This window comes from Anomaloglossus baeobatrachus, chromosome 5, assembly GCF_048569485.1.
Source record: "Anomaloglossus baeobatrachus isolate aAnoBae1 chromosome 5, aAnoBae1.hap1, whole genome shotgun sequence".
In the NCBI taxonomy this organism is placed as follows: domain Eukaryota; kingdom Metazoa; phylum Chordata; class Amphibia; order Anura; family Aromobatidae; genus Anomaloglossus; species Anomaloglossus baeobatrachus.
The window spans coordinates 339,068,712-339,082,110 of NC_134357.1; the positions used below are offsets into that span (position 1 = coordinate 339,068,712).

Consider the following 13,399-nt stretch of genomic DNA (forward strand, 5'->3'; position numbering starts at 1 on the left):
ACGCGACAGCGGTTGCCTACATCGATCACCAAGGCGGGACACGCAGCCGCCTGGCAATGTTGGAGGTCCAACGCATTCTTCAATGGGCGGAGGACTCCAAGTCCACCATATCCGCAGTCCACATCCCTGGCGTAGAAAACTGGGAGGCAGATTATCTCAGCCGTCAATCTGTGGACGGTGGCGAGTGGTCCCTGCACCCGGCAGTGTTTCAGTCAATCTGCCGCAAGTGGGGCACTCCGGACGTGGACCTAATGGCATCCCGTCACAACAACAAGGTTCCGGTTTACGTGGCTCGCTCCCACGATCCTCAGGCCTTCGCCGCGGACGCTCTGGTTCAAGACTGGTCCCAGTTTCGTCTGTCCTACGTGTTTCCCCCTCTAGCTCTCTTGCCCAGAGTCCTGTGCAAGATCAGAATGGAGGGCCGTCGAGTCATCCCCATTGCACCGGACTGGCCCAGGCGAGCTTGGTATCCGGACCTGCTCCAACTGTCCGTGGAGATGCCGTGGCATCTTCCGGACCGTCCAGACCTGCTCTCGCAAGGTCCGTTTTTCCGCCCGAATTCTGCGGCACTCAAATTGACGGCGTGGCTCTTGAGTCCTGGATTTTGACGGCTTCTGGTGTTCCTCCTGAAGTCATCTCCACTATGACTCGGGCCCGTAAGTCTTCCTCTGTCAAGATCTATTACAGGACTTGGAAATTTTCCTGTCCTGGTGTCGCTCTTCCGGCCATTCTCCTTGGCCATTCTCGTTGCCGACCCTTCTGTCTTTTTTACAGTCCGGTCTGCAGCTAGGACTGTCCCTCAACTCTTTCAAGGGACAAGTCTCAGCTCTATCAGTGCTGTTCCAGCGGCATCTCGCCCGGCTGGCTCAGGTCCGCACCTTCATGCAAGGTGCGTCTCACATCATTCCGCCTTATCGGCGGCCCTTGGATCCCTGGGACCTTAACTTGGTCCTCACGGTATTGCAGAAACACCCTTTCGAGCCCCTTAGGGAGGTTTCTTTGTATCGTCTTTCTCAAAAGGTGGCCTTTCAAGTTGCCATAACTTCTCTCAGGAGAGTCTCTGATTTGGCTGCGCTCTCCTCGGAGTCACCTTTTTTGTTTTTTCACCAAGACAAGGTAGTTCTCCGTCCGACCCCGGACTTTCTTCCTAAGGTGGTCTCTCCCTTCCACCTTAACCAGGATATTTCCTTGCCTTCCTTCTGTCCGGCCCCTGTTCATCGCTTTGAGAAAGCGCTGCATACTCTAGATCTGGTGCGTGCTCTCCGGATTTATGTGTCTCGCACCGCTGCACTTAGGCGGTGCACCTCTCTTTTTGTGCTACCCACAGGGCGGCGCAAGGGTCTCTCTGCTTCTAAGCCGACCTTGGCCCGTTGGATTAGATCGACGCCTACACGGCTCAACAAGTCTGTCAGGCTGCCACTTGAACTAGCCTGCATACCTTTTCGAAGCACTACCAAGTGCATGCTCATGCTTTGGCAGATGCGAGCTTGGGCAGACGCATCCTTCAGGCGGCTGTCGCCCACTTGTGAAGTTAGGCTCAGCCTACTTCTTGTTTTTTTCTGTTTATTCCCACCCAGGGACAGCTTTGGAACGTCCCATGGTCTGGGTCTCCCAAAGGAACGATAAAGAAAAAGAGAATTTTGTTACTTACCATAAATTCTTTTTCTTATAGTTCCGTATTGGGAGACCCAGCTCCCTCCCTGTTGCCTGTTGGCAATTTTCTTGTTCCGTGTGTTATCACCGGCTGTTGTCGTGGACAGAGTCTCCGGTTGTTCCGGTTCTTACTCGGTTCTACTTGTGGGTGGCTATTCTCCTTCAGCTTTTGCACTAAACTGGCTAGGACTGGCTACCAGGGGGTGTATAAGCTCAGAGGGAGGAGCTACACTTTTAAGTGTAGTACTTTGTGTGTCCTCCGGAGGCAGAAGCTAAACACCCAAGGTCTGGGTCTCCCAATACGGAACTATAAGAAAAAGAATTTACGGTAAGTAACAAAATTCTCTTTTTTCCTTCACCAAATTTGGGGGTGCGTCTTATAATCAGGTGCGTCTTATAAAGCGAAAAATACGGTAAACTATTTACAAAGATTGTATGAGACTAGTGAATATTGTAGACTTGCAGATGTTGGATTCGTGGAAAACATAAAGTTTGGTGTTTGTACAGAACACAGACTGTACAAAAATATTAGTGTTAAAGTTCAGAGATCTGTTTTTTTACATATCCAAACCACTCAAGTGAGCATTGCTGTGCTCGTGTACGCTCAGTGATCGGCCTAGTGCGAGCCGCTTGCAGTCTTGAATGGCTCACATGGGGGGTAAAATCAGCGTGATCGGATGTAGTGCGCACCAAAAAAAAAAAAAAAATCAAAAAACAAAAACTTCCCTCCCCGGAAATGTTCTGTTTATGGCTGGCTCTATGTAGGCAGAGAGCTGAACTGCTCAATCACGGACTTCCAATGGAGTCCGGCTCCAGAACTGACGTTATCTAAAGTCCGGCTGAACCCACCGAACTGAACTTCCACAGGTCCGCTCATCTCTACTTATCACCCAATTGTTGATCCAAGGCTTTCTAAAGTATCTGACCGTGAATTAAAGGGTAAATGTCAATAGGTGACACAATGACACTATTCCCTCCCTTCTGAAGGAGAGCTATTGTAAATCCACCAAAACCATTTATTGTAGATAACCATGCACTAAAGCTTGCCATATACTTATTACTAAGGTCGGCTTATACCTATCCCCTCCAGACAACCATACACATGCACTCTCAGTCTGGCCAAACATGCATGTGTTCTCAATGAGGGCTGCAGGAGATTTCTGACAGCGGGTCATCTGTTTTATGAACACAGGATTGGGTATGCCTGATCCTTTCTCTTTTTGACGCCTGCCTATCTACACATTTGTACTTATTCCGCCAAATACACTTTAGATGGATGTTTGGACCTGCCGAAATAGTCTGTCTCAAGGGCCGTTTCACACATCCGTCATTTCGCCGGATTGATGGATCCGGCGCACTCCAGTACAGTGTGATAAAGTACAATGGCAGCGCGACAACTTCCGGGTCACATGCTCCGGTCACATGACAGCATGTGACTGGAGCTTGTCGCGCTGCCATTGTAATGTATCACACTGGAGTGCGGTGAAAAACCGGATGTGTGAAACGGCCCTAATATATGTGGTCACCATTGAAGTAACTATAGCAGACTAACTGCTTGAACTCTTGCCATGTGTCTTTTTTTGAGGTCACTTCATAGGAAGTCAGAAGTTTGTTAATATTCCCATGGCAACCCCCAGAGCAAGCACAATGTTTACACTAATGCAGCAGTAAGGAGGTCAGGAGAAAAGTGGAAGAAGCTACAGGATAAATGTGTATTTGTCATCTTCTGTTTACAGCTGCCTGTTGACTACATCTTTAAAAAGGATCTGTCACTTGCTCAAAAACGTTCAGTTAAAATAACATGTAAAAATCCCTATACTCACCTGATTCTTTCCCATTTTTCTCTCGTACCGCATCATACAACTATGTGTTTCTTCTGAGTCTTCTCTGGGGGCATATGCTCTAACCCATGTCTTGCAGACGTTCACATTCACATCTCTTCTGATCTAGAAGTCTAGTCTAGTGATCTCAAATGCTACCGGACTGTTATTTGGCAGCAATCTGGGAGATGGGGGTGGAATCTCACCCCCCCGAAGAAGACTATAAAGAAACGCTTAATTGCACTAAAAGCAGAGATTTCACATATTGAGCTTCCAAAGCAACAAATGTGACCATTAGTGATGAGCGAGCACTACCATGCTCAGGTGCTCGATACGCATAACCGTAATGAGCAGTTGGATGCTTGGATTGGAGCGACTCAAGCAAAGAGTATAATGGAAGTCAGTGGGGAACTCCAGGTATTTTTCCAGAAACTCTTCCGGAAAAAGGCTTAAAGGGAACCTGTCACCAAATTTGGTAAGTATAAGCGGCGGCAAACACCAGTTGCCTCTTATATACAGCATTCTAACAAGGTGTATATAAGAGCCCAGGCCGCTGTGTAGAATGCAAAAACTGACTTTATAACTCTCACCTAAACGGTCGGTTTGGTGCAGACTGGTCAAATGGGTGTCTCCATTCTCCGGGTGCGGCACCTCCTCTTTCGGCCATCTTTGTCCTCCTTCTGAAGGCGGGGTGCATGATGCGTCCTACGTCATGCACACACGCCGGCATTGAGGTTCTGCACAGGCGCAGTACAATACTTTGATCTGCCCTGCTCAGGGCAGATCAAAGTGCGCCTGCATAGACCCTCAATGCTGGCTATTGTGCATGATGTAGGACACGTCATTCACCCCCATTGACTTCCATGATGCTTGAGTACTTGAGTCATGCCCATCCAAGCATCCAACTGCTCGTTACAAGTATCTCCGCAATGAAGCGACTCCGGCAATACACAAATATACTGCATAATCTGGGGAGCTCAGGGATTGTTACAGGGTATTTAATCCAATTTTATTTATTTTTTTTTAACTTTTGACAGGTCCTCTTTAAAGGTACAGAGCAGGACTGTAGTGTTTTGTAGACAATAATGTTATTTCTGTTTCTTTAATTCACACAGCATCTATCTCGAACCAATAAAAGGGCCAAACTGGACAATTTGTAAGCCCACTGCATTTCTATGTAACCACAAGAGAGAAAACTTGCTCCACTCTCACCAACATTTCTATGTCTGACCTCAACTCCCATGGAGATCTCCCCGCCTGCCTTCCGCTGAGGATGAAATCCGGAACCTCTCGGCATTAATGGGACAGCTTCTTAGCACCGAGCATATCCATGTCCACGTATTCTGAGCTCCGGATTGTGTCTGGCTGTGCCATTCCACACGTCGTCTTCCTTTGGGCACATGGTATATATATTTATAGGTATATATATATATGTACGTACAACAGAAAGCCGTTTTATTTTTTTAAGTTGTAAATGATGAAAGAAAAGATGGACCGGTCCAGATGGCGGGATAGTGGCTCTTCCCAGATCGAGAGAATCATTGGTGCCGGTTTTGCAGTTGCCACCATCTTTGTTCTATATGCCTTATTTTATCAAGCACATATACTTATCAGAGGGTTTGTGAAGCTGATGATGTAAAGTGTCATGTAACTGATTTCCAGGTGTCTTAACTCCTTAATGACCAAATAACTGTGCTGGGCCTTGGAATAACAAGCCAAAAATGGGCATCAAATTGCTGCAGGTCTGGATGCCTTTATTCTTGGCAGTCCATTGTTATTGCCTAGAGAAGCTGCATCTAGGGATACATTTCTTCCGACCCTTGCCTGCCATTTCAATAAGTGGCCCTCCATGTAGTGAAAGGATATGCCAGGTTCTCCAGAGCTGGAGCCTTTCATATAGAGTTATGGCATTTTAGAAGGGTGTCCCAAGCTAGCATATGTTTAAGCATGTGGATCATGTTTTTGTTTTTAAGATGTGTCTAGTTTTGGAAGAAAACACGCCTGTATAGCTAAAAAAATAGCAAACAATACAAATAAAGAAATTATATTGAAAAATAGGCTTTCTGCCCAGCATATACACAAGCTGAGTCCTTTACCTGGATTTGGACTTCAAATGGCCCTAAATGTTTCGCCATCATAACTACGTCCTCTGGGGTTCACATTTTAAAGAAGACCTGTGTGCTTCCCTACTATGTCATTCTTTTTATCTCCCCCAAAATATAATTCACTGTTAGCTTCTTTTAGAACTCTGTATTGTGCCATTCCTCTGTTATCCCACTTAAGGGCGCTTTACACGCTGCGAAATCGCTAGCAATCGCACCCGTCCCCGTCGTTTGTGCACCACAGGCAAATCACTGCCGTGGCGGACAAAATCGGTAGTGCGCGTCACACGTACTTACCTGCCTAACGACGTCGCTGTGGCCGGCGAACAGCCCCTTTTCTAAAGGGGAGGTTCGTGCAGCGTCACAGCGACGTCACACAGCGGGCCACCCAATAGAAGCGGAGGGGCGGAGAGTAGCCACATGAAGGTCACTCCCACCTCATTGCCAGAGGACGCAGGTATGCTGTTGTTCGTCGTTCCCGGGGTGTCACACGTAGCGATATGTGCTGCCTCAGGAATGACGAACAACCTGCGTCCCAGAAGATCGACATTTTGAAAATGAACGACGTGTCAACTATGTGGTGAGTATTTTGGATCGTTAGCGGTCGCTCGTACGTGTCACACGCAACAACGTCACTAACGAGGCCGGATGTGCATCATTAATTCCGTGACCCCTGCGATATCTCGTTAGCGATGTCGTTGCGTGTAAGAGGGCCTTTAGGAGCTTAAGAGTAATCGTGATCAACTATCCCCTCGTCACAGGGGTGTAACCCTACAATAGGGTGATGCTGCAGCACTGATTTGATAGTGGTAGGCTGTTTAAATACACAGACAAAAAGACTGACATGCCAAAACTTTCAACTACTAAAAAACAAAAATCTAAAACATTTTTGAAATGTATTGCATATCAAAATGGCGATTTTCCTACCTGCCCAGTAGCCACGTCACGGAAATTTCATTATTCTGTGTACTATATGTTGCTGGGTTTTAAAACCTGCATATATGAGCAAAGAGAGACTAGCTATTATAGGTTAAAGACACCTGTGGCTAATGGGGGAGAGGAGTATGGAAGCATGGTCAGTCAAATGGACATGATCCATACACACTACAAACAAACTACTAAAAAACAAAAAAAAAATCTAATAAAAATTTGAGATGTTTTGCATATCAAAATGGCCATTTTCATACCTGCCCAGTAGGCACGTCACAACAATCTCATTATACTGGGTCCTACGCTGTCTTGCTGCCTCTCTCTGGGTACTCCAAGAGATAGAAATACACGCCCTTCATAGGTAACACCAAGATTCTAAAAAGCGTTAATACATTTCTAGTAGGAATATTCGGAATGGCATATTGCAGAGGTCTAAATAAAGATACTCCAGCATATTATGTTGTTTAAGGAGAATCTGTCAGCAGGATTTCACCCAGCCAAATTATTTTATGCACATGTACCCTTTTTAAAGACAAGTCCACCAATACCTATACATGACCAGTGTATTCCTCCATTACTGAGAAATAATTATTTGGATTGATATGTAGATATGAAGCCTCTGTCACTCCAGCTCTATTCTCTGCACAGTGCTGCCTCTCCCTGCTTGACTACCAGCCTCTGTGCTGGGTGACTTCAGTCAAACAAGCCACCTGTCAACCAGGAAGTGGCAGTGTTGCAGGGGGAATAGAGCTGGAGTGACAGAGGCTTCAGATTTACAGCCTCATTTCCATATTGATTCAAATGCTGATTTCTCAGTAATAGAAGAACAGACTGGCCATGTAAAGGTATTGCTAGATTTGTCTATCAGGGGGCTACATGCATATATAAATAGTTTGGGGTGAAATCCTCCTGACTGATACCCTTTACTGAAGAAAATCTGTATTTATGAATACAGTGGAACCTTGCTTAACGAGAACAATCCGTTCTGGGAGTGTGCTTGGTAACCAAGTTACTCGTTCAGCAAAGTAAGATTTCCCATAGGAAATAATGGAAGCTCAGACAATTCGTTCCACAACGTGTTAAATGTCACATCCTGGTCCCCTATTCTGTCATTCCACACATGCACAAACACACACAAACACAACACACACACACAAACTCACACCAACACACAAGCACGCACACACGCACATATTATATGCTCACCTTACCTTCCGTTCCATCGCTGGTCTCCTGGGACTTGCTGTTCGCTTGTACGGGCTGTGTATCGCGTTACCATAACGATGAGGGAGGAACTTTCTGGCCAGAGCGCTGACGTCAAAGGCAGAGCCGCTTGCCTCTGATTGGCCAGCGCGCTGCCTTTTAGTAGCGGCGACAGGAAGTTCCTCCCTCGTCGCTATGGTTGCCGATACACAGCCTGGAGTGGAGCGGCGAACTACAGGACCCAGGAGGCCGGTGATGAAACGAAAGGTACACCATATTATGTTATATTATATGCTCACCTTACCTTCCGTTCCATCGCAGGCCTCCTGGGTCTTGTAGTTCTCCGCGAGGACCTCGCGATGTACCGGCGGACTACAAGAACCATGAGGCCGGCGGTGGAACGGAAGGTAAGGTGAGCATAATGTTGTATGTGTGTGCGTGCGTGTGTGTTTGTGTATGTTTGTGCGTGCTTGTGTGTGTTTGTGTGGACTGCAAGTGCGGGTCAGAGCGCGGTGGATGTACGGAACCGGAAGTGTGTGCGGTGAGGATTTCGCTCGTACAGCAAAGCTTTCTCGTAAACCGGGTTACAAATTTACAGAAAGCTTTGCTTGTTAAGCGAAATTCTCGTTAACTGGGTTACTCGTTAAGCGAGGTTCCACTGTACATACATGTCAGGAAAGATGACGGGTCCTTGTTAAATATGCGTTATGTTTTTCCTCATAGAAGTATATGAATACTTTGACAACAGGGCGTTACTAATCTCCTTATCAATAATGGATGCTACAGAATTGTTCTGGAAATGAGAATCTAGGGTTTCACCTTAATGCCTGATATTAAAATTGCACACGTTGAGTTGTCCGTGGCATCTATCGGTTGTGACTGCGATCACCGTTGGGTTGCAGTGCAGCCATAGTCACATCATTAGCGGCCATGTAATGCATTGCGGTTTTATGTTTTAGCTGCTCTATGATTACTTGTGATGAGCCTCACAAACCGCTTTTCTTCTTGGGCAGTTTTACTACATGAAGCCTAATTTATAAAATTCTAAATAAAAAAAAAAAGATAATTATAATGTAAAAAAAAAAAAAAAATGTCCGAGCCTCTCCATCATGTGGGATGCCTAATATTACCAATAATGGTTTCTGCCGCCCGGCGGACACCTTCACACCACTGGACCTTTGTCACAGGTGCTATGCCATAACGTTACAAGATAGCTTGCATTAGGCTAGGTTCTGGTCCTTAAAGGGTTAATGATCACTTAATACGTAAACGTGCACATTAGTACAATTTGGTCACCAACCTCTTACTCCACAGGTCACATGGATGTGTACAACATGTAGAATACAAAAAAAAACGTACAAAGTCTCTGTATGTGTCCTTGATCCGCCACAGCCTTTTGCCTGTAAATATCTGTACATCATCACAATAAACCAGAAGGAACCTCACCGTGTGATGTGATTACTGACACTCCGCGCAGCAGTATCTCTACTTTATGTATGTGACACTGATATTGCCCTGCTGCAGTGCTGAATTATAGATCTATGATGTATGGACAGTTCTTACACATACCAGATTTCATGCGATGCTCATTCACATTATTTCCAATCTGAATAAATTTCCTAACATTTAATCTGTCACCATAATGTAGGGGCAGAGATCCTGGTTCCAGCAATATGTCACTTACTTGGCTGCTTACTGCAGTTTTGATAAAATCCCTGTTTTATCTGCTGCAGAGCCACCAGTTATCTGAATGCTGAGCAACATATAACCCAAGCACACCACTCCTTGACAGTTTTATGTGTTTACTGTGCATAGGCAGAAAGCTTCCAGTCCATGGTGGAGGGAAGGCTATGGAGGACTACATGGCAACATGTTTACTAGTCCTCTAGAGATAATCTCCTGCAGATAAAATTGTGATTTTTATCAACACTGCAGCAAGCAGCCCAGTAAGTAATACTGGAATCCGGGTCTCTTTTGTTTTCTTACATTATGCCGCTCTCCGATTAGATGACAAAAAACTAGTGACAGATCTCCGTTAAAGGGAATCTGTCATCAGGTTTTTGCTACCTAATCTGAGAGCAACATACTGCAGGGGCAGAGATCCAGATTCCAGCGGTGTATCACTTACTGGTCTGCTTAGTGTAGTTATGATTAAATCACTGTTTAATCAGCAGTAGGTTATCATTACAGGACTACTTGGCGTGCTGCCAGGTAGTCCAGCACATTCATGAGCTAGATCTGCAACAAGGAAAACATTGATTTTTTTTCAAAATGACAGCAAACAGCTCAGTAAGTGACACATCACTGGAATCAGGGTCTCTGTCTCTATATTATGCTGCTCTCAGATGGGGGAGGAAAAACCTGGTGACAGAGTCTCTTTAAATCTCTTCACAGAAACTATTTAGCGTATTACCTTTTTTCAACCATTAGGTGGCAGAATAACACCACGTCATGTTCGACTTTTCCACTAAGCCATGATTTTCGTGCCACTTCAAATCCTCTATTTTCTCATTTCCTCTTGAAAAGTAAATTTATTTGTAACTAATTATCATTATTGTAACTTTAAAGGGCCTGTCCTACTGTAAAAAAAAATGTCTATCATTCATGTGTTTACTTAAGGCTGCTTTCACACATCCGTTTTTTGCAGTGCGGCTCAATCCGGCTCAAAGACCTATGCAACGGATGCGGCGAAAAAACGGATCCGCTGCATTTTTTCCATGCAACCCGTCCGTTTTTTGACGGATGCGGCTTGATACTGAGCATGCGCAGTGCAAAAAAAACGCATCTGGCGACCATTTGCTCGCATTGTAAATCGCGCCGGATCGCGATGCGGTTTTTTCGCCGCACAAAAAAACGTGCCAGGCAACGTTCCATCCGGCCGCCGCATGGGCTAAATATGCCGCATCTAGCAAAAACCGGACACAACGCAAGGCCATGCGGCACAATACGGCGCTAATGCAAGTCTATGCGGAAAAAACGCAACTGGCGGCAAAAAAAAAAATGGTTGCGTTTTTTCTGCAAAGCGCCGTATTGTGCCGCTCAGCAAAAACCGGATGTGTGAAAGCAGCCTTAATAAGACAACCAATGTTCCTTTTTGAGATTGTTTTTTCCTCCCCTTCTTCCAGGAGCTGCAACTATTTTGTTTCGTCTGAATGGGGGTTTTTTTTGCAGGGCGAATTATATATATTTTTTTAATCGCAACGTTCACGTGATCATAAAATGTACTGAAAAATAGGAAAAAAAAATTCCAAGCGAGGTAAAATGTTTATAAAAAAAAAAAAAACCTGATTCTTCCATTGTTTTTGGGGTTCCATTTCTGCATTATTCATTATGCGGTAAATATTATCCTTCAGCATTACTCTCCAGGGCAGATTATGGCGATGCCAATGTTGTCTCCATTTTTTTTTTTTATTTTTTTTTTTTTATTTTAGTGGCTTAAAAAATTAAGAACTTTGTAACAGAAAAAGACAAAAATCTGGATTGCCATTTTCTGAGACATAACTTTTTTTATTATTCTTTGCTGGGCCTTGTTTATTGCGTGTTCCGCTTTAACAGGGTTTTATAGCTTGTTATTATATTTTCATGGAGGAGCGGCTACCAAAAACTGCAATTCTGGCTTTTTTTATTTATTTTCGTCATTTACCTTGTGACTTAAATAATTTTATATATTACTAGCTGTACTACCCGGCTTCGCTCTGGTTAATAACTGTTGTTAACAAAATAGAATGTATTAACATTCCCGGGATAGAATGTATAAATAGAATGTATTAACGCCCGGGATAGTAACTGTCTCTCTGTTTCTCTCCCATTCTCTGTCTGGTTCCCCCTCTGTATATATCTCTCTGTCTCTCTCTCTCTGTTTGTCTGTCTGTCTCTTTCCCTGTCTGTCTGACTGTCTCTGTCTCTTTCTCCGTCTGTCTCAATCTCTTTCCCTGTCTGTCTATCTCTTTCCCTGTCTATCTATCTCTGTCTCTTTCCCTTTCTTTCCCTGTCTGTCTCTTTCCCTCTTTGCCTCTGTCTCTTTCCCTGTGTCTGTCTCTTTACCTGTCTTTGTCTGTCTCTTACCCTGTCTGTCTCTTTTCCTTTCTTTCCCTGTCTGTTTCCCTGTGTCTGTATCTTACCCTGTCTATGTCTGTTTTTTAGCCTGTCTGTGTCTTTCTCTTTCCCTGTCTATGTCTGTCTCTTTCCCTGGCTGCATTGTGACATGCCAACATTCCATATAAGGGCGTGGCTGCGCATTCTTCTGAAGTTCTGGCTGCACTGTGGCTCCCAGCTCCATTCACTTTAATGGAGGCAGGTTTTTTGGCGAATAACTGTAAAGCACAGGGGTTAAAATTTCCCCTCAAAACATAGCCTATGACACTCTCGGGGTCCAGACGTGTGAGTGTGTAAAATTTTGTGCCTGTAGCTGCGACGTTGCAGATGCCAATCCCGGACATACACACACACACATACACACATTCAGCTTATATATTAGATTAGAGAAGATGCAGAAGTACCAGATATACTTTTTTTTTTAACATTTACTTTTGGAAAGGGAAATTGGATAAGGGTGGGTATTTTAAATTTTAACTTTTTTTTTTTTAAAAAAAAAAAAATATTTTTTTTTTTCGTTCCTATGGGAGACCCAGACCATGGGTGTATAGCTACTGCCCCCGGAGGACACACAAAGTTACTACACTCAAAAACGTGTAGCTCCTCCCTCCTAGCATATACACCCCCTGCTAGCCAGATCTAGCCAGTTTCTTGCTTTGTGTCAGGAGGATCCACACACACACATGCATCCCTTTTTGATTTTTCATTTTTTACAAAGATTTGGAAGAAAAGCGGGTCCACTGGACCCCCGGCATGTCCCTTCACACTCCCCTGGCGGCAGTGCTGTTAAGGTTGACTTCAGGGCAGGAGCCCTTCATGCCGCGCTCCTTCAACATCCCTTAGGGGCTCTGATTTGAAGTGGGAGCCAACACGGTTCTCACTGCCTTGCAGGAGACCGGCCTCCATCCGCAGCCCTTGTGCAGGACCCTGCTGGACGGAGCACTGACCCCCACCCCACAGGGACTGGACCCTGCGTCTCAAAGCTAAGTATAGAGACGTTTATTCAGAGGGTCTTTCTGCATGTGGGGCACTTTTATTGGGGGGGACAGTGATTGCTGAATAATGCTGCTTTGTTTACTGTGTTTCCGGCCGGTTCCACAGTTTTTACTGAGAACCGCGCCGATGAGGCCTGATTTTCGGCCGCATGCATAACTTTAGGCCCCGGCTTCAGCCGCGGCCTAGTTTCGTTTCGTTCCCCTGCATGTCAGGCATGCAGGGGGACGCTGCAGAGCCGCCCGCCGGCCGCTCTGCACAGGGGAGGACGCTCCTTTTTGAGGTGATGATTCCCTCCCCTGTACATCTCCTTCGCCCTCCGATTCCCGCTCCTGGGTTAACCCCCGCCTCCCCCCCTCACTCTGGCGCCATTTTCTCAGCGTCTTAGTACACTGGTCGGCGCTGGCTGCCCTGCAGCACAGGGAGGGAATACTGGCTGAGGGTCCAGGCTTGGAATCCGGAGGGCACTCATAATATGGCCTGATAAGTCACAACCTCTGGTTGTGCACTTTTTATACACTCTCAGGGCATTCTGAAGGAGTTAATTCTTTATCATAGAATCTCCTCCTCAGCAGCATGTCTCACTCTAGCAGCAAAGCAACA

General features: G+C 45.4%; 1 protein-coding gene across 1 annotated transcript in view; it reads left to right on the forward strand.

Annotated features, from left to right (window-relative positions):
* The window catches only part of DHX35 (DEAH-box helicase 35), a 29,756-nt gene extending 22,445 nt beyond the window's left edge, over positions 1-7,311 (forward strand). The window contains exon 8 of the mRNA XM_075349858.1: positions 4,589-7,311. Within this exon, the coding sequence (XP_075205973.1) occupies positions 4,589-4,633 (45 nt within the window). The 3' untranslated portion in view covers positions 4,634-7,311. The remainder of the gene's footprint in view (positions 1-4,588) is intronic.
* The last annotated feature ends 6,088 nt before the right edge of the window (positions 7,312-13,399 follow it).